Raw genomic sequence first — 20756 nt, forward strand, 5'->3', positions numbered from 1 at the left:
AGTGTTGGAAAAAAGTGCAACTATTTATGCGCGCGCACTTTTTTTTTCATACACCAGTGCTCAGCTGTTAATTTGACCACACACACACACACATGCATGCATGCTGTTTATATCTGCCTCCCTCGGCCCCAGAGCCTATGATACACCCTCTTCACTCTGACGCACACTTCACGTGCACTCCCGATGCATTCAGAATTCATCTGTCGGGGTTTGTGAGTCATCGCGTTGACGACTTCTTTATTTGCCGAGAAAGGAATAGCACCGGCCGGCGATATCTCTGTCGAACACGCTGTGATTGTGCAGCATTGGTCTCGCCCCGGGGTGGTATTTTTTCTTTAAAGTCGTGGGGGAACCGCGGGAATATGTCTCTCTCAAAATAACCTTGTGTATGATGTACGGTCCTCTCTTTGAGCCACAGGCGAACTACAATCCTTTATCAGTGTTCATTCGACATCATCCCCCTGCCAAGGTGCAGGCAGGTATCCGCCTTGACTTACTGCAGCCACCAGCTAACGCTGTTCTGCAGGATGCATCGGGCTCTAATAAATAGTATCGCCCAATCTGAGTAGGTGGTCGTGTCAGAGCCTCCTCGGGCTGTTTCTTCCAAAGAATAGGTTTCAGCCAAGCAGGTGTGTTGTTGTTGTTGTGGTTGTTGTATGCATAGGCGTGCAACTCATGCACTTCCGTGGTGTGTGTTTTTGTGTGCTAGAGAGAGAGAGAGAGACGGATTCTTATATAACTGTTGAGAGGGTTTCCTTTGCTCCCGACAAAAGCTGTTTCCACTTTTATTTCAGATGGCTGCATGTTCCCTAGGACTGTGGGGAACAGTGCTGTTGTGTTAATTCTCCCACTCATTGGTGTATCCCGTTTTACAGTGTGTCCGCGTTATGCTCGTATTTTTGTCAGATCGCGCATGCCTGTGCATGTACAGGTTTGTGTTTGTGCATTCTTGAAGCCCTGTTTTTTAAACGTCATCAGAGCCAGTTTCTCTACCCTTCCATCATCACTCCTAGCCACTGCCGCTGCCTTAGTAGGACAGTGGGGATATATTGGTGGAAGCAATGTCACAACACGCAGCGCTTTTTTTGTTATGAGACTATTCAAGGCCTAAGGCACTCCGGGGCTTGTTATCCAGCCTCAGTTGTATCATTTGTGAGAGTTTTCCCAGGCTGCTCAGGTGATTTCACCCACAGTCATCAGCTTCTGCTGTTTGTGTAACGCACACTGCTGTTTGTGTAATGTTTTCATGGCTATCTGACAAGTGTATATTTGGGATAAAGACTTTTTCTGGTCTTGAGTCAACTCAGAAGAATGTCACCTTGTGTTAGGTAATAGGATGATCCCTTGTTATCTGACAGCACCATCTGAGAGCAGACACCCCACAGGCTAAAATGTGTAACTGATGTCTTTCACAAAGACATTGAGGAAGTTTTATGTTCGTATTAATTCCACTTATAACTTCCACTGTATCCATTCTGTTCACCCGACTATAATAATAGTTTAGAATAAGATATTTCTGTGTCTCATTACAATCTCTGTACCTCTCTAGAATACATTGCTTTGTAGAGAGGAGGTCCTGCCAGTGTCTAGTGGCACCTTGAAGCTGCTTGACATCTTCCCAGATGCAATTTGTGGGATACAGAAATTAAATTGACTTGACTTGACTTGTACAAAGACACATAATAATTCCATCTTACTCAATACTTAACATTTTGCCATCAGCTTTCTCTTGCAGCAACCTTGAACCAAATCCTTCCACGTACTAATTTAATAACCTCAGTAGCAACAGTACTTAGCAAAATAAAAAAATTATCGATATGATAAACTAGGGCGTTGCTTTATATTGACATTACGTCGATATCACGATATGAGAATAGATATCGTCTTATATTTGGAATATTATACTGTTCTATTATTTGCCTTTACCCATTTAGTCATTATACCCACATTACTGATGATAACTTATTTTTGATAACTCAAAAATCCCATTGTGTAAACCACTAATAGACAACCCAACAAAATCGCCGCAATGTCAATATCGAGGTATTTGGTCAAAATATTGCGATATTTTATTTCCTCCATATCGCCCAGGTCTATGATGAACAAATAATGAATGAATTAATTAACTGTGTAATCCTGTATACATTCAAAATTAATATTGCATTAAGTACATTGTATTCATGCTCAGCTCTCATTCTTGCTAAAAAAAAAATTTAGCCAACAGTGACTTAGGAAACCTGGCAGGCGAGTACTTACACTCACCCATGGCATCAATACATTATTCAGACGTGATTAGAGGTTGTCATCTCGCTGCTTTGTCAACTTACAGGCTAATATCTGCTGGCTGTTGTCTCGGGGATCATGTGTGTTTTGGAATAAATTGTCTGTATCTTCAAAACAGCAGCAACTCAATCTGCCTTGTAAATTTCCCACAAATCGCCTGCTTCAAAACAATCATTTTTGCAATATTGTCAGTCAACACAGTTTTGGCAGCAGGTCGTGGCAGCATGCTGATGAGACCATTTTGAAGGGCCTATATGTATTTCTTTATTGAAATCAAGGGCATTTTGAGTAACAGTACTTTTACTTAAAGATTGTTTATTACTCTTTCCTATTTGTACATTTAAAGCAATCAGTAAGCTTCATACTAATATGTAATCATGCATTTTATGATGGAGAGCATGTGTGACTTTTTACAAAACATTTAATTTTTTTGTAAATGAAAAACTAGACAACTGCTGTGATTTAAATATATGTTATTTGAGTAGTTGTACCGTGAATAGAAGACGCAGCTCCTGTCCTTTTGTCCCTGCCCTAAAATAATGAGACAGAAGCTAACTGCCTGTACAGTGTGCTGCTAGTTAGAATGTATCCTGCAGGCCTTTTGTGAAAGATGGGCTGTATTTTTCTGGCAGCTGCCACTTCTTGTGTACATTATTTAGCTTAACTTTCTGCCTCTGACCTCTCTGGCTCTCCCTGCTACACCACATGCGGCGTCAGAGTAAACCCTTCGACGCGTACACGTATTATGCAACCCCCGTCGCTCCTCGGACTGCTTCCTCGTTCCCCCTCCCCATCCGCCTCCCTCCCCCCCCCCCCCCCCCCCACACACACACACACACACACACACACACACACACACACACACACACTCATTTCCCCGCTCCCCCCCATTCGCTCCATCCCGTTGCTCCCTCCAGGCCTGTGAAAAAACACCTGCTTCTTGAGATGTGCCTGTGAGTTTGAAAGCTCGCAAGTTTCTATATGCATCTACACTGTAAACATAGATGGCAAGCTTGGTAGGGGATATTTTACAGGACAGCACTGATTCCGGTGGAGTCTATAAAGTCTTTGATGGCAGAAATGGAACTGACCTATCAACGAGACGAACGGTGCCGAGGAACACAGAATGCCAAACAACCCTGCACCCAAATACCGTTTCACTGCAGAGTTTTGCATTTCAATCCGACGTTCTGCTTTTGAACTCTCGTCGCGTGGAGGCAGTGAGAATGTAAAATCGTTTCAGCTCAGAGGACAGGCGGGGCTGTGGATGTTCTTATAGTGAGTTAGGGTGGACATAATGGTTGATTAGAGGAGGTGAGACTCTCTCTCTCTCTCTCTCTCTCTCTCTCTCTCTCTCTCTCTCTCTCTCTCGCTCTCTCTCTCTCTCTTAGATGATGTGACTAGCCTCACCCAAAACTGTTACAATAGAAATCTAAATCTGCTCCCCGAAGAGACACTGCACCAAATATCAAACAAACGCTGCATGCAAATGTAGCCGGCCAGAAAGCTGGCGAAGGACGGGAAGACACTACTGTTCTTACCTCCCAGTGTTTTTGGGCCGCAGGTGGCTGACAGTGCTCTGATGAATGATGACACCAGCGAGCTCAGCACACTCACAACCAGCACAGTGAAGCAGTGCCCGGCTGAGGCAGCCAACCAAATCCCAGCACAGGTCATTTGATTTTATCCCTTGCCCCACAGCTGGGCTCTCAAATGACCAATCGTCGGGCTCTAATTAAGTACACACTGGCACCGATGCTGAACAGAAACATAAATGAATAATATCTCAACCGTGTGTTCCTGAATGCTTTCTTTTTGTTGCAGTTTGTGAACAGCTACAATGCTGTCTTTGGGGAGCTTGTTATCGTGTCTTTTTAACAGAGGCACTGTTTCCCCTCACTGGGAAATTTGAGAGAGATTTCAGACTTACTACTACACCTTAACTGAAGAGTTGGTGAGCTTCAGGGATTTCAGTTTGCCAGTCTTAATGGATATGTAAAGGAGCTGGTCAGAGCAGAAAAGTTCCAAATAGGAAAATAGGTACTCTAGATGAAATTCATTCTAGTAAACTTAGACTTTCTTGCGAATTGCATGAGAAGATTGATATCACTCTCGAAGATTGATATCACTCTCGAAGATTGATACCACTCTCATATCTGTAGGATAGATATGAAGCTACACCCAGGAGCTTAGCTTAGCATAAATACTGGAAACAGGGGGAAACAGCTAGCCAGGTCAAGAAACGGTGGCGTACATACCTCCTCGTAAAAACAACAATGTGTTCGATTTTACACTTTGGTTTTTGTGCAAATTAAAGAAACAGGAAAGCAAATATGTGTATTCCCCAAAATGTTGCACTATTCCTTGAACCTTGGCCATAACACCTCGTAGGAATAAGTCAAGTGTACACTGCCAGTTCCCCCCAGTGGTTCCCATATCATTTGCATTTTTAATAGAGGTGGTGGTAGTGTGTTGAGGTGGAGCTCTCTGTGTTATATGCTTTCAGCGCTTAATGCACAGTTAATCTATTAGTAAATAAATTACAATTATCCAAGTAGCATAGTAATGAGCACATTTTTGTCCCGGATGTGTGGAAAACAGGAGAGACGTGTATTAAACTAGCTTCACATTTTGGTTTTTCCATTACAAGCTTGTCTTCAAAAGCCTGTTTTTATTCCGCAAAAGACTTTATATACCTTATATACCTTTATATACCTTGTTCGTACGAAGACTGAATGAGTAGGACTATTTCTCCTGAAGCAGTTAGGTCTAGGAATGCTGATATCACTCGTGATGTCTTTAACCCTAATTTCTCCACCCCCACTTGGCACGACCTACCTCTCTTATCTCATCCATCTCGCACTACTTCTTAAAAACCCTCGATGCTCTGACCCACTGACTCACCTTCACACTAATCACTGAACAAAAAAACAGCTGATTTCTGAACAATGGTGACAAAAAAACTGCATTCAGGAAAAGTCCAGCGGTTTATTTTTAGGGTGCTTAGTGGCTGGAAGGCCCGGGAGGAAGCAGGAAGTCAGTGTGGTTGTCGTGGGGATGGGAGGGGAACAAAAGAATTGGAGCAGACTGGAGGGGAAATGGGTGTGGTGGGCTTTGCCTCCTATTAGCCAAATACCTAGTGACCACAAACAGATTAATTCACTAGCACTGAAATGTGTAGTCGGTATTCGGGGGAGAGACTTTTTAAAGATGGAGCCTGCTGGCTAAAGGCCAGTAGAGTCAACTTAGGTCTGACCTCAGAGTAGATCCACAGAGCTGCTCTCAGACCAGCAAATAAACACAAAGGAGAATTGTTGAATTCATCCGATTCATTCTATTTCTACACTATCTGGCTGTATATAATAAGTGGACATCCTGCAGTAGTCATCGCATATGCAGAGATTTAAAGAAAACCTGCAGAAAGAGAGGAGCTGAATGTCAAGAATTAAACTGAGAGAGTTTGACTCGTGCACTTCCCACCAGCGCTGGACTTAATGTAATGCTTAAAAAACAGGGGAGGGTGCGGAATATTTTACCGCCTTTCGTCTAAAGGTGAGAGGTGCAAACATTGTTCCTCACATGGTTGTCAGCGTGGCAGTGATGGATGATGCCAATATTGGAGCAAACGACTGCTGCCTAAAGTAGCGTAGCTTCCTGCCTCTATCCTACCAGGACACTAATAACTATTATGACTAGATATTGCCCTGATGCATTTGGAAGTAGTGCTCTGCGGCAATACTATAATCACACCGCGCTTTTTTTTCCGCTTGCGTTTGTGATATTCGTTGACAGGATATTGAGGCACACTCGAGGTTCTGGAGTGGGTCCAGTCTGATGACATTTAGATCGTCCTCTGCTGTTTTGCTCTTTTGGACCACAATACCCAAATGTGCACTGGGGTAGTTCTCTCGTGGGGAAAAAGAAATGTCCTAATCAAGCGGATGGTGAGCAGCTGCTGCTGTGGAAGAGGTTCAGGGTCATTTTCACAAGTGAGGGTTGATGTGTGAGATGGTAGGGTTGCCTGCCAGTTTGGTGCAGTGGCTGCAGTACTGCTCATTATGTCACACCCTGGTGATAAAGAGAGTGCACAGCAGCAAAGCAAAGTTCACGTTCTTACCTTTTTCTGACCCTAACCTGATTGTTGGTTTTAGAGATAGGACAGAAAGCCGACATGAAGCTTATCTGCCAAATGATTAAAGGATAGGTTCACTTTTTTCATTCTTTCTTTCCCCCCCATCTCTTAACACAGCACTCACATGCCCACATGTACAGCGTAACTGTTCCTCTGGTCCATACTGGCCGCAAAAGCAATTTCAAAGTAAGAGATCCAAGACAAAGATGAATTGTAAAGTGCAGCTGAAGTTAATATGAGACTTCAGCAGTCTGAGTTTGACAAATGAAGTGGATATCTTCACAATCTTTTTTGGACCAAATTACCGCACGGTATTACTGTCTCTGTGCCACAGCTGGGAAAGGAAACACTGAAAACACAAAGAGGGAATTTCACACCGTAAAGACTCACTTTCGGCAGATACACGTTGATTTTTGCTAATTCAGACTGCTAAGGCCTCATAGTAGCTTTAGCTGAACTGTGGACACATGTCAATTTGAAAATGTAAAGCTATGTTTTTATGGTTTTTTAAACATGTTTTTTACATGATCAGGTGAGGGGGCCAGCGAGGATTGATCTCATATGAGAACCCAGTTGAAGTGGGTCATGTATTTACAAATGAACCTCCCCTTTAAGGGGCATAAGAGACAGAACTGTTACACAACAGAGGGATCTGCATTGCTCTGCATGCCTTTTTTTTTTTTTTACTCTGGAGCCTTTGCTTGATAAATGACAGGAAGAATTGATAAATGGATGGGTGGGATAAAGCCCTCACAATCCAGACATGTGCTGTAGATTTTTATCTGCACTCATTAATTCATTGTCATCATTAATTTCCATCGGGAAAACGGAAGGGTTCAGTGCAAGCTTGCATATTATTTTATGAAATTGTTTCAAACATTGCTTCACAACACAGTGTGCTGTGCAATACACAGTAATACCATATCCCTGCTGTAAATACTAACCATTAGAAGCTTAGCATTGTAAGCTTTACATTTTTGGACAAACTCCTCACAATGACGACAGTCCGGAAAACGCTCCGAGTCACATTGATTAACCTGCAGCTGTGCTCGTTGTGCACGCAATTCACGTACAGTAAGTTGAAGTTCAGTCCTATTTAACACATGATTCTCTGCTGGTGGGAGATATTGCCCCTCTCTTTTGTATATGCATGAGTATATTAGCATTGGTGTCTGTGCAGATTTAGACTTTCAGATGTGACCTTTGTTGTCTAAATGTCAGGGAGATTGGAGTGGGAGCCCACAGAGGTAGGGCAGGCTTACGTAATCTGCTCACTCTGCGTTTCACACACACACATGCGCACACAAGCACAGAGCAAGACAAAAAAAGCCTGTTTGAGGACGGTTGTCATATCTCAGCCGTGATGCCTCATACGGCGGCTCACTAAAAAAGCCTGGCTTTCAGGAGCCACTGCTTTTATCGCCATGTATGTGCAGAGAGAGTGCCTCGGAAATTATTTATGGCTTTAAAAATACTGATATAGTGCACTCGCTTGGTGTTATTCTTTTAAACGCATTCTCTGGGTCTTTTGATCCATCTCGAAGCTCTCGGCTGAATGTGAAGACAGAAGTCTAGTTTGGAGGGGGGCGGGGGTTGGGGGGGTATTGTGACTGTGCGTGTGTTGGTTGGTTTGCTGGGTGGTGGCTGGAACTGAGCTGAACTGATTCATGTTGTGCCGTCTTCACACAACCTGCCAGCAACGAGAGGCGCGGGCATCGGGACAAGCGCTGCAGGCCCGGGATGCGCTTTGTGTGTTTATACGATGTTCATCTTAACGCGGAGGCCAAAATAACGCCGCGCATGCCAACGGTAGACACACGCACCAGAAGGGAGCTGGAGACATTTTGTCTCGTCACTCACAAGATTGAGCCTTAAAGGAATACGGATGCCGAAAAGAAAACGGCGTTTGAATACCAAACACTCGCCTCCTGTTGGTTTGAAAAGTGACTCTGAAGTGTTTATAGCTCGCTCCCTTTGTGGAGAACTTCAGCAGTCGTCTGCACAGAGTCACGGTGGTTAATGTGGATTCCAACAGCAGTTTCATGGCGGAATAAAAATAAATAAATAAATAAATACTTTTAGGAACAGTCCTGAAGCACAACCCACTTCTCTGGTATCCATCCATATTCCCAGAATGTTACAAACGGTTCCAAAAGATATCAACCTGCAACAGAGTTTGCTTCTGTTCTCCCCGGGTGTAAAAAAGCCCACCAAGCTAGCAGCGACTGCAGTGAGTTCATTTAACTGTATTCCAGTGCAAATGTGTTTGGAACATATTGAGCATATTGAATGGCAGCTGCGGGAATGGTTTGAGCAGTTTTCACTGACATTTCGACACCGTGTTCCTGCCATGAAGCTGGGTTGCTGCTTGAATTTTTTGTAAATGGCCTGATTTCAAGCTGACTGCAGCCTCTGTCCTCTCTAAGTGACCAGACTGTTAACAACAACCTGCAACTTGAGTTTATGCTGCTACAGGGACGGATCGCTGCTACTTTGTGAGTACAAATTATTCATTCAAGGGAGTAATTCTTCATGCTGCTCAATCGTGACCTTTAAATTTATATTGGGCAAAATTATATTGGTTGTTACATTTAACGGGTGTTTTTTTTACTGTGTGTGCTCAGGAAATTGTTACTCTGTTTTATAGTTGTTTTGTTCAATATGGTTACGTCATAATGCCGTTCTGGGCCCAGTGCATCACATGATTACAGCATTACCAGACTTTTCCCGGGAGCTTGGAAATGAGATTCACCGTAAGTACTGGGCAAACCTCAGCGCTTCTGGATATATTCTTCTGCTCCACAAATGAGTGTGTGTTTAGTTTAGAGGACTCTAGATACACACACCCTCTAGTTGAGGTTTGGAGTGTTTTTTGTACCTTTGTTTGTTTAGAGTTAGGTTTTTCTGAACCCCGTGCTTTATTTCAGATTATGTCCTGCTCAGCATTTATACAGTAACACACTTTTCACATCTGGAGGCCACCTCTGCAAACCTCATTCTGGTCCGTGGGACACTGAGCAGCTCCACTAGTGCAGTTTGAGGTTAACCGTGTTGCTCAAGGGCACCTCAAAGGTGGTAATGAGGTCGGGACTCTTCTTCCGAACCAGTTGGAATCCATTGTGCAAAACCCAGGATGTGATCTCTCACTGGCCCACCCACACTGCTGGTAAGGACATTTCCCTACCTGTATTTCAAGTGTATGAATCCAGGGTTGTGTAAATGTGTCCCCACAATGGCATACACGATTAGAATTATTATTAAAATGTATCAACATTATGCTTAGAATGCCCTTGACCCCATTTTCACTCATAGACTGAATACAAGAAGTGGACGTAGTAGGCGTTTTGGCCATCACCATCTTGGATTTTTGCAACCAGTGAACAGAAGTGACCATATTTGGACTGCGGAGGAGTGACTCTGTGGTAGAGATGCCAAATACGCTCTAGTAGCAACCTGTCAATCAAAAGGCAGCCCCACCCTCAAGCATTCTCTGCTTTATCGTATATTTGACTTTTAAATAGGACCATAATTTACTAAATGAACATCATGCTGTATTGAAGAAGACTTGAAACTAGCAATTGGGACCATAAACTCATGTTTACAGTGTTTACTGAGGTAATAAATAAAGTGAGAAGTAGAGTCATTTTCTCATACAACCAGACTTCTTTTTGCAACCAGAGGAGTCGCCCCCTACTGGCCAGAAGAGAGAATGCAAGTTTAAGGCTTCACTTTTTAGAACCGGAGGTTGCCGCCTGGTCTCACTACAATATACAGTGTAAGTTAAATGGGAGCTTCGCTGATTTCAGTTTTGAAGTCACCCGGAGTACCTCTAAAACCAGATACATGTCTTTTGTGGGTCTGGAGGAGCTTTATCAAGTCTTCTGGCTAAGAACTACATATTTTATAACAGACAGCCTGCTGGCTGTGTGAAGTTTAAAAGATGTGGGTATTTTCCAGTAAAGACATCTTCAAAGTGTACACCAATGTGTATTTTGCTGAAAAATAAATAAATGAAAGGTTGACCTGTGAGTCTTAACTCTGGGCTTCATTCATCACATTTCTTCACCATGAAAAAAATAAATGTGAATTTGAGTTCAGACTTTCATAAATGAAGGTGAACATTTGCCGGCTACAAGTGAGAATACTAAACATTTCCCTCTCGTGCCCCTGTACTCCTCCAAATAGCATCACATGTTTCTCATCATACTTTTGTGACGCGATGACACAATTAGATCTAGAACTGCCTTTCTTTTTTTTACATGCATTTTAATCATGAAGAGATGCTCTTGATTGCCCGTGGATGTCTCCTTCACGTGCCTGCTGCTTGTTGGTCCGGTGCAGCCAGCGGTAATGCAAAATGGGGTCGATTATCAGACCAACTGGGCACACTGTATCTGATTGATGCGTGGCCACGGACAAATTGGCAGAAACGGCTGACATCGCGCCAATAAAATTATGAGACGGTGATCACTTTGAGGGGCGCGCGCCCGTTATTCTGACATTTATCCTCCTTCCATCGCGGCCCCCGTTAATGACAAATGATAAATCAGCGCGGCGCAGGGATATTTTTAGACGGGGGGTGGTGAGATTAATGAGGTTATGATTCTGGCCCTCTGTGGTCGATGTGGTGCCCCTCCCCCCCCCCGACTGTAGGTGATGGCTGAAGCCGGCAGTCTGGCGGCGGAGCGCTGATCAGCATTAACACAGGACCGCCTCTCAGCCTCGCAGCCGATCTCTCTCTGGTCCCCCCACTCACCGGAAGGCGGCTCGGCAGCTGCGAACAGCCTGCGCACAGCCTCCCTCTTGTTTGCTGTGAGAGTCTATTGGCCTGAGAGTCGGTCGGTTTAGGGGGGAAGAGGCGAAAACACCGGCAGGTGTTGACTAGCGGGGAGAAATCGCGGTGCAGACTGATGACGATGATGATGGTGAGGAATGATGCATCTCTTCCCGTGCCTTTATGAATTACATCGCGTATTGTGAAGAGGCGTAGAGGCATCTTTCTTTTTTCCTTTTTTCCCCGTTTTTTCTTTTGGGTCATTTCTTGCCTGAGCTGTAATGGTGGATTTCTCCGTGGCTTCGAGGCTACGCGTCTAGACGTGGAGGGCTGAATTCTCGCCCCGTCTTCCCGAGAGCGCATCTCAGCATCGGCCCGCAGCGCTGCGCCATCATGGCCTTGGACGTCCAGACTTGCGCGGTGTTCACGGTGATCGCGGTTCTGGTGCTTGTGAACGTGCTGTTGATGTTCATCCTCGGTACTCGTTAATGGATCTGCGCTTGGGGCCCGGTTCGCAGCGCAGCGCACTTTCGCACAGGAGAGGAGAGACAGGCAGTGCGCGTTGGTCGAGAGCGGGGACACCCGGCGCTCCATCGCGGCTACGCGTTGAAATGAATGACGTTGGTACAACATAATGTATTTCTGTTAACCCCCCCACCACCCCTCTCCCCAATCCTTCGTTATGTCTTGTGTCCTCTCACCGTTTGTGGTAGCTAGTGTTGTCTGGTGGTGGTGGTGGTCGTAGTTGTGCGGATACAGATCTGTGATGCTCTTGCCTTTTTTTGTGGTGACTGGAAATTCATATCCCCCCGCATATAAACATGTCCCCCCCCTCCTCTACGTCGATCTCCCTATCTCCTCCATGTTGTATTTTGTGGATTATGCGCATGGATTAATTTAATTTTATACTCATTCGATTCTTAGAGGAAAAAATTAATCTGATGGTCTTCTTTTTTTTTTTTTACCAACAGCCTACTGCTGCGTCAGGTCTTGTTTTCCTATTGTGATCCACACTGCCACATCCACAATATGGCAGCTGATAGCCGAGCAGGGATCTCTCCACTGAAGTAATTGGGATATTTGTAGCAAATAGCGGGTGCTGAGTGAGAGGTTGCTGCCGATGGTGGACTCTGGAGGATCATTGTAATCTCAGCTGAGCAGTAACCAATAGCAGGCAGGGCTAGGCCTAATAAAGGAGGGCCTCCGTCACTCCAGGTTTCCCCCATTTTAGATGCAGCTAAACTCAGCTCCCATTTCACAGCCCTACAATATTCACATTTCTCCAGTTTACAACATTTGTAATGTGGCACCTGTTTTATGCAGCCGACACATTATTACGCCTGGTCACTAAATGGGGTCTAATAAGGAAAATGTATCAGTAAATATGCACATTTCTTACATATGAAATGTCCTCCAAGTGCAAAGGCATGTCAGGTTGGAGATACAAAAGCTCCTTTTCTTCTCTTTTTTTACCCCACATGCAGTTGCATAATAATAAAGGATTGGAGGCAGGTGTCATGAATGTTGAATGAATGTCAGAAATAGATATGCTAAAAGCCCATCCCAGAGCCTTCCATGACAGTCCTATAAATAGGTGGGGTAGGCTGGCTAGGTTTTTAGAAGATACTGTATGTGCTCTATCACACTCAAGGCTAAGTGCAGAGCTTTTTGTGTGTGTGTGTGTGTGTGTGTGTGTGTGTGTGTGTGTGTGTGTGTGTGTGTGTCTAGTTAAGTGGTAAATGTTGTACTGTAGGTGTAGAAATAAGTGATTGGCTTTTATTATGGACACGAATAGCTCCATCACATGCTGTGGCATGTGGGCTGGTGTGTGTCTTCATCAACGCATAAACACCCCTCCTGGAGTGGACCCCCACAGGACTGTAAACACAGCATCTTAATATTGCATACTGCAGTGGCTATGGCTCAGGTGGCTAGCGGTGATATCTCAGTGCTAGTTACAAATGTGTATTCACATGTTAGGTTGCACGTGTGTGTGTGTGTGTGTGTCGGGGGTGGATGTTATCCGTATAGTCCCTCTTTGAATCTGAGTCGTGCACACGTCCCCGAGTGTTCACACATTTGTAATCCCTCCAGGGCAGATGCCTTCTAATAGAGTACCGTTAAATGCTGTGCAGTCAGAAGTGTCAATGTGCGGATGGTGTGCGCGAGCAAGACCACAGTGTGTGTATGTGTGTGTGTGTGTGTGTGTGTGTGTGTGTGTGTGTGTGTGTGTGAGAGAGGATGTGAGTGCATTTCTCACCGGTTTTAGGCAGAGCATCTTTGATTGGCTCCCAGACTCGGGGTATAAGTGTATTACATAACAGGGTTGGCAGACACAGGGAGGACGGACCGCGAGACTCACTCAGTGCGTCGGAGAGAAGCCTCTTGCTGGAATACGGCAACCTTGCCACTCGACATCGCAGGCTCGGCTCTTGCGGGAGGACCACCGCCTCGAACCTCTTCCAAAAAAAAGAGATTTTAATTATCATGCTTGTGTGAGCCGGACTTCTCCATGCATACACTCTCTGAACAGTTTCATGTCACAAACATGGTAAGGCTGGCTAAAGGCGTGTGTGTTTGTGTGTTTGTGTGTGTGTGTGTGTGTGTGTGTGTGTGTGTGTGTGTGTGTGTGTGTGTTTGCTCGAGGATGCTGTAGGTGCTTTTGGTGCAGATGTGCTACGGCTAGAGATAGAGGAGGATGTTGGAATGCAGTGTAGCTGCCAGTGCAGTGAATGCTGATGTGTTGTGCTGCAAAGATGATATAAGCGTGTGAATCCTCTTTCTGTTCTCACATGTTTCCTTGTCAGTCTCCGTGTCTCTGCTCCAACGTGAGACCGGGAGCGTTGCCGTACGTCTCCGTGTGTAGCAATAGATTCCTCTGCATTCATCTGCGTTGACCCAAATACAGGTTTTGCGGCGGCAGTTTTCGCCCTTTGATCTTTGATGTTGTAACTGCGGTGTAACCATCATGATGACACAGGTCCTCGCAGCCGGTAGGCACGCAGGTAACGAGGAGTTTTGTGGCAAGACTTCCTCTCTGTTTGTGTGTTCACCGTGTGCCATTCGATCAAGCTAGGTGTGAGGCTGTGCTAAGGCTCGGGATTGGGAAGATTGATTATGTAATGCTTTTTAATTTATTCAGACATGTAGAAGGGGTGGGGGGGATGAAATGTATTGGAGAGGGCAGCGCTGATCTCATTAGGGAGATGGAGGGATGAGGGGAAGGGGAGAAGTGAGCAGGGAGGAACATTGGCCGTGAATGGATCTCTGTCTCTCTCTCTCTCTCTCTCTGTCTGTCGGCTATATTACAGCAGATTGATGGGAACTGGAGAGATTGAGCTGGGAGTGAATGGGGCCGAAAATGGAGTGGACCTGGAGCATGGGGGTTGGAAGCTTGGGGGGGTGGATTAGGGAAAGCAGACACAGTAAGGTAGCGAGAAGCAGGACGGACCTCAGTGTTTCAGGCAGAGGTCCTGATGTCAGATGGTGGCGGTAAAGTAGAGCAGATTTAGCTTCTACTAAAGTGTCAGATTTTTTTTTTGGACTCTTCAAATTCTTTTTCCTGAATCAACAATGATTTTTTTGTAAATCTTTTTGAGTACTATTCATTCATTGGTCCTGTTTCCATGGCAGCGTGACACATGTTTTTTTCGTGGTGATCCTCCTCTCTTCCTGTAGCGGAGAGCTTTGAGATGTAGCATGGATCTATTGCTACCCCAGCTCCAAACCCTTACCTGATTGAATCAGGCTTCTCAATGAGATCTTTGATCTCAACCCTGCATGCAGAAGCCGACACAGAGTTCCTTTGATGTTTACATATCATCATCATATGACGGGTTTATCATTTTAATATTTAATGACAGAGCGATATTGCAGATATTCAGTGATCACACGCACGCTTAAATTTGGAAATATTCCGGTTGCATCCTGAAGTGTTAGTGAAGCATCCTCATCTGTCACCATGACGACGGCTGTTCTCTCCCTTCCCTGGCATGGGCGTCCCTCCCTGTGTTCACTCCTCTGCCCTGATTGGCTTATATCCCCTGTAGCTGTCTCAGTAAGCCACCAGGGAAGCAGACATGTCCACAGGTTGAAGGGGCAATGTAGCTGCTGAGTCTGAGAGCTCGGATCCTCATGGGAGGGAGGGGGGGGGGGGTTCGGTTGAATACACACATACAAACACACAGTCTGCTGTTTCTCACGGGCCTTCCTGCAAACACTCTGCATCAGCACCTTAGGTGGAATAGCATATTTGCACTGGAGTGATGAGGTGCATTTTAAAAAGGTTTTTCCCATCCAGGAATTTCATTTTATAAGAGCCAAAGCAATCTTGAAAAAAACAAAAACATTAACAAGGTCCGTTTAGAAAGCAACAGTAGCTCAATATTAATACGCAGAAGCCTTGAATGCAAGTAAAGAACTAATTTAATGTCCGTCCATGTGACATCCCCGTCTCCTCCAGGCCTTTTGATAACTCCTTACCTAGAGCCTAAGCAGCTCCTGTCAGGCTTGGTTAGCGCTGGCTGCTCTGCCCACAGCCCCAGGGACTGGATGCATGGTTAGCTCTGGACTGGAGCATGCTGATGAACACTACTTTGGAGAGAACAATTGGAACAAGCAGTTGGAGCTGTGCCACAGACGCATACAGGGGTTCAATGCACGTGAAGGTAAAAGCGTGGCTGCACGTGTGTTGCGTATTTTTTTTTGCTCATCTCAAGGCCACCGAGCTAAGGCCTCAGCGTGATGGATGGTGAGGTCGTTTGGTAGATGGATGATGTGAGAATCAGGTCCTCCTCAGGATCGCTGTCCGCTGTCCTTTAATGAGAACAACCTTTAGCCTCTCCAAATCCCCTGAAGAATACTGATCACCTGACACACACTTCGCCCGATGCATGCGCACTAAAATAATACTCTGCTCGTGTACATGCGCACCAGTTGCCCAGTTTAAACATTTATGTCAGCGTCACATCTTGTCCACATTAGTTATTCATGATGCCAAAATCAATAGAAAAGATTTGATGAGTCATCCTTCCGTGTTGTCAAAGACCGTGCTGCTGATAACATAACAAGCATGAAGGAAGGGAGATTATCCCTTCACATTTGTTTGCTCCTCAGCATTTATATTACATTAACACATGTAATTATTCTAATGTCATAATGGGCCAATTACCATCACTGTGTGGAGACTGGTGCTGTGCTTCTGAACGCCGTGTTGTTTCTCCACTAATGGCTCTGCCTTTTTTTTTTGTGTGTTGCCGTATTTTGTTGTGTTGTGTTGTGCTGTGGTCTGTGTCGGCCTATTGTGTTGTTCTATTTGCAATCCCTAAGCTGCCAGTGGGCCCTGGCTTTGAGGGTGTGTATTTGCATCCATTAGTAATCTGAGTGGGCTTAACAACAAGGATTCACACAGATCGAGGACAAAATTAGGCTGAGCGCTGAATTACAATCACTTTCAAATTAGATTTAAATGCTGTTTTTTTTGGTCACGTGGATCAATATCCATTGGCCGGTGTCTGTGGTGCTCGTTGCGCTGTTTCAGTTTTGAGAATAAAGCTTAAGATGTTGCCTGTCTTTCCCTCCGATTTCTCCAGTTGATAAGTGGAGGTTCAATCGTCAACGCTGAGGCGGTATGGGACCATGTGACCATGGCGGACCGGGAGTTGGCGTTTAAGGCCGGTGACGTCATCAAGGTGCTGGACGCCTCCAACAAGGACTGGTGGTGGGGCCAGATTGACGAGGAGGAAGGATGGTTCCCCGCCAGCTTTGTACGGGTGAGTTAGCTGCAGCCGCTGCTGGCCGGCGACCATAGACACAACACACACACCCACGCACGCACAGAACATATGCACACAAGCTGATAAACACACTGAGGAAGGTGCACACGCACGAGCATTCTGTCACACGCACAGGAAACACGTGCACGAAACACACACATGCACACTGTTGAATATAATGCTTTATTTAGATAACACATAACACTCAAGAGATCTGAGAATAGCTAGCTAAGTGCCTTTATCAGGTGTTCAGGGACAATAAAACAAAGATGCTGATGAGCCCCTTTTTTTTAGTTTGGCATCAACCTCAGTACCTACCCTTGAAATCCACTTAAATTTACAACGTCCTCACTTTACATCGTGATTATATCTCACCCATATTTGAGTTCCAACTTAACCCAACACAAAGTTCTGATGCTGCTACAGCATCTTATTCCATACTTCTTTTACTTATCATGCTGAGGGAAGAATTAGCATCCTTGTTGTAGGTGGAGACCCCCCCACCTCCTTCCTCCCCCCTCCCCTCCCCCCCACAGACACTCCTCATGGCCATTCCCACTTGTCCACCCTTCCATATTCACTCCTGAGAGGGCAGGGCAGACAGGCTGACCGACTGTCAACCAAAAAGTATCTTTCTGTTCTGTCATTCTCTCTCTCCAAGGTGGAACCCCACCCTCCTCAGCCCCAAACAAAACAGGTTTTCTATATCAACCCCATAGCAACTCCACGGTTCCAAAACACCACGTCAAAGGTGCGTTTTTTTTCCCCAGCTTCATCTACCCATCCAGCCTGCCCGCCCACCCGCCCCGCTCCAGTCTGTCAACGCAACGTACCCCACGACATTACCAAAACATTAACGTTCCCATGACGTTTTCACATCATCCTCAACGGGGTTGATAGAGAGGCAGAACTGATGAGTCAAAAGTAAAGTAATGTTAAATGTCTCCTTAGTGGCCTGCACTCAAAATTCTGCAAATGTGTTCACATAGAATCAGATGGATTTTGGAATCATTATTCCGGTTAATATTCATGGAGATTTCTCTTTCAAATATGGATCATTAATTTCTTCCATTTACTGTTGACTCTGACTATTTCTCAGTCTGTACGCTGCGCTCCTAGTTCTAGTCTGCACTCAGTGCTCCACCACCCGTCACTCTGCTTGTCTGTGGCGCTGCATTCCTCATCTTGTGTTTGGCATTCTACTCGTCGGGTTCTTTGATGTTCTCTTGGCAAACTGTGTGTCATCAGGTGTTGGCTGCTGGACATCTGAAACCACGCTCACTTGGCCCTTTCTATGAGCGATAGTGGAATACACAATGTATGTGGCGTGTGTGGGTGTCGGTGAGTGCATGCATGTGTGTGGAACATGTGAGTTTGTGTGCGAGTGTACATGCATGCGTATGTGCAGGAGTGGGGTGGGGTGGGGGGTTTTGGAGTCACACACAGGGCCAAAGTTGGGCATTGAAAATCCTCTGGCCACCACGCTCAGAAAGAGGCTTATTTTAAACTCTGGAGTGTTTGGCAGTTTGTCCCTCACCTTTCTAAAAAGCTGGACCAACAGTCTTACTCACTGTCCAAACGAACCAGAGACCCTCTAAACGAAGCTCTGTGTGTGTGAGATGTGTGTTCACGTGTGTGTGTGCAGTGTACATTCATGCTCATGAGGTGCGAGTAGTACCACTTTTATAGCAACGATTTGTGATATGAATACCTAAATGTATCTGTTTACTAATACTTATTTTTCCCGTCAGATTCATACTCTGAACTGACATGGCTGAGCAAATTTTTTTTATTCAAGTGCATGTGTGTGTGTGTGTGTGTGTGTGTGTGTGTGTGTGTGTGTGTGTGTGTGTGTGTGTGTGTGTGGCTCTGTGTGTGCACTCAGCTGTGGGTGAACCAGGAGGACGTGGGAGGGGAGCCAGCCGAGGGGACCAGCGAGGTGCAGAACGGGCACCTGGACCCGACCAATGACTGCCTGTGTCTGGGCTCGCCCCTCCAGAACCGAGACCAGATGAGAGCCAACGTCATCAACGAGATCATGAGCACGGAGAGACACTACATCAAACACCTCAAGGACATCTGTGAGGTACTAAACACGTGTGCGCACGCATACATCCACTGCTGTTCCAGGGCATTGCTTTTAGTACCAGAGAGACAATAGGAAAGGTAAATGGAAAGGAGCTGAATGAACTGGAACGTGTGTGAGAAGAAGCAGCCTGTTTGATGCTACACAAGGGTCTAGTATGAATTCTTAACACTCCCACATTCACACTTTTAGTCAAGACATATTTTTTTTCTGTTGTTATCAAAACAGTCCAAAAATAGTTCTTATTTCTTTATTTTTTTTTTAGATAAGAAGACACGATTTGTTGATTGTACACAGTGGTGGCAGACACTCGGAGCGATCCAGTCCACATTAAATTTGTGATTATGATTCATGCCGAAGTGACAGGCTTGAATTCTCACCTAATCAAATTAAACAAGAGCCTTACCATTTGTTACATTTTTAGCATGGCAAGCCATTTATAAACATTTTAAATCTAAATCTAAAAACTGGACGGATTATTTATAATATACATTTGAATATATTTAAAAACAAACTGGGTTTGCATGGCATAGTGTTAGTCCGCTGTATAGCCTAATACAGGTACAGTACAGCTACAGTATTTACTATATTAACTTTTGTATCTAACATGGAACGGTTTTTATCTTTGAGAATCTGACAATAGCTAATAATAACGGCTCCTCTGTCCCTGTCTTGATGTTAAAATCAAAAGTGAAGAGGAAGCAGTGCCACATGATAATTGGTTCAAAAGAATCTATGGGAATACAAGATTAATCATGTTGTATTATGTAAATGTGAACTGATAAATTGGCATTAAGATTTCCAGATATTTTTTTATTATTATATATGATCGAAAAAGACCATAGTTATAATCAAATGACTGTCCCACACCCGTCTGTTTGTTCTGCTGCTAACAGTAACAGTACAACATCCTGTTAAGTACTGCTGTCTTCCTGCTGATACCGTAAAAACAAATAATATAGAGACAAATTCACAAAAATACAAGTGAGTTAAAGTAAGATTGCATAATACTGTTTTTACATGCGGGGCAGTTATTTCTAAAATGTTGTCACCAGCACAGCCGTTGCCTCTGTGCTAGATACATGGAGGTCAACTCTGAATACAGAACACAACACCTGCATAATGACTTTGGGTGGGCAAGATTTTCTAGTGCAGATTTTTTGCTTATCTAACCATCTTACCTCAACCCTCTGAATACCCTTTGTCTGTAATGCGGGCGAAGCATAATGTTTAAAAATAGCTGCAATAAAGCGTAAATTTCACCTTCTCACCTTCACACTTATCGCCTGTGGAGATACCCAGCAGGTTCAAATTTGGTACAAACAAGCACAGGCAAGAAAGACTTCTTTGATGCGCTCTTTGATTTAAAACAGATGTGGACAGGCCAGTCAATGGGTTATTCTTTAAATGAAATGTTAAAATGATACTTTATCATAACTATTTCCAAACTTTGTGTGTCACGTAAGTAAAAGTAAAGGCTTTTAGAATTTAGAAAAAATAAATAGAGTAAAAATCTAAACTAAAAACTGATATTTGTTCTTGGTTATTGATAGAACACGCCCTGACAGTAATGGCTGTGCTCGTCACTTAGGGCTCTATGATTAAAAGAAGCTTCCCATCTCATAATCATAATAATGTATTTTAGTCTTGCGCTATCGATACTTTTGGAAAGAGACTTTTCTCAGCTTTTGATTATCGGCATTGAGC

At 44.6% G+C, this 20756-nt stretch overlaps 1 protein-coding gene across 11 annotated transcripts in view; it reads left to right on the forward strand.

The window, feature by feature from the left end:
- Nucleotides 1–20756, forward strand: part of LOC137875277 (rho guanine nucleotide exchange factor 9) — a 39994-nt gene that overhangs the window by 8043 nt on the left and 11195 nt on the right. For 4 of the 11 annotated variants that reach the window (XM_068714353.1, XM_068714356.1, XM_068714355.1 and 1 more), the window contains 3 exons: nt 16781–16960; nt 17625–17714; nt 18849–19049. In XM_068714353.1, the coding sequence (XP_068570454.1) occupies nt 16781–16960; nt 17625–17714; nt 18849–19049 (471 nt within the window). Of the gene's footprint in view, nt 1–11111; nt 11814–12160; nt 13741–16780; nt 16961–17624; nt 17715–18219; nt 18282–18848; nt 19050–20756 lie in introns of those variants that run through there. The other 7 variants (XM_068714359.1, XM_068714358.1, XM_068714360.1 and 4 more) reach the window with 7 other exon arrangements.

Source organism: Cebidichthys violaceus, unplaced genomic scaffold, assembly GCF_023349555.1.
Source record: "Cebidichthys violaceus isolate CVI_PGR_0920_01 unplaced genomic scaffold, fCebVio1.0.p SCAF_2, whole genome shotgun sequence".
NCBI classification, from domain to species: Eukaryota; Metazoa; Chordata; class Actinopteri; order Perciformes; family Stichaeidae; genus Cebidichthys; species Cebidichthys violaceus.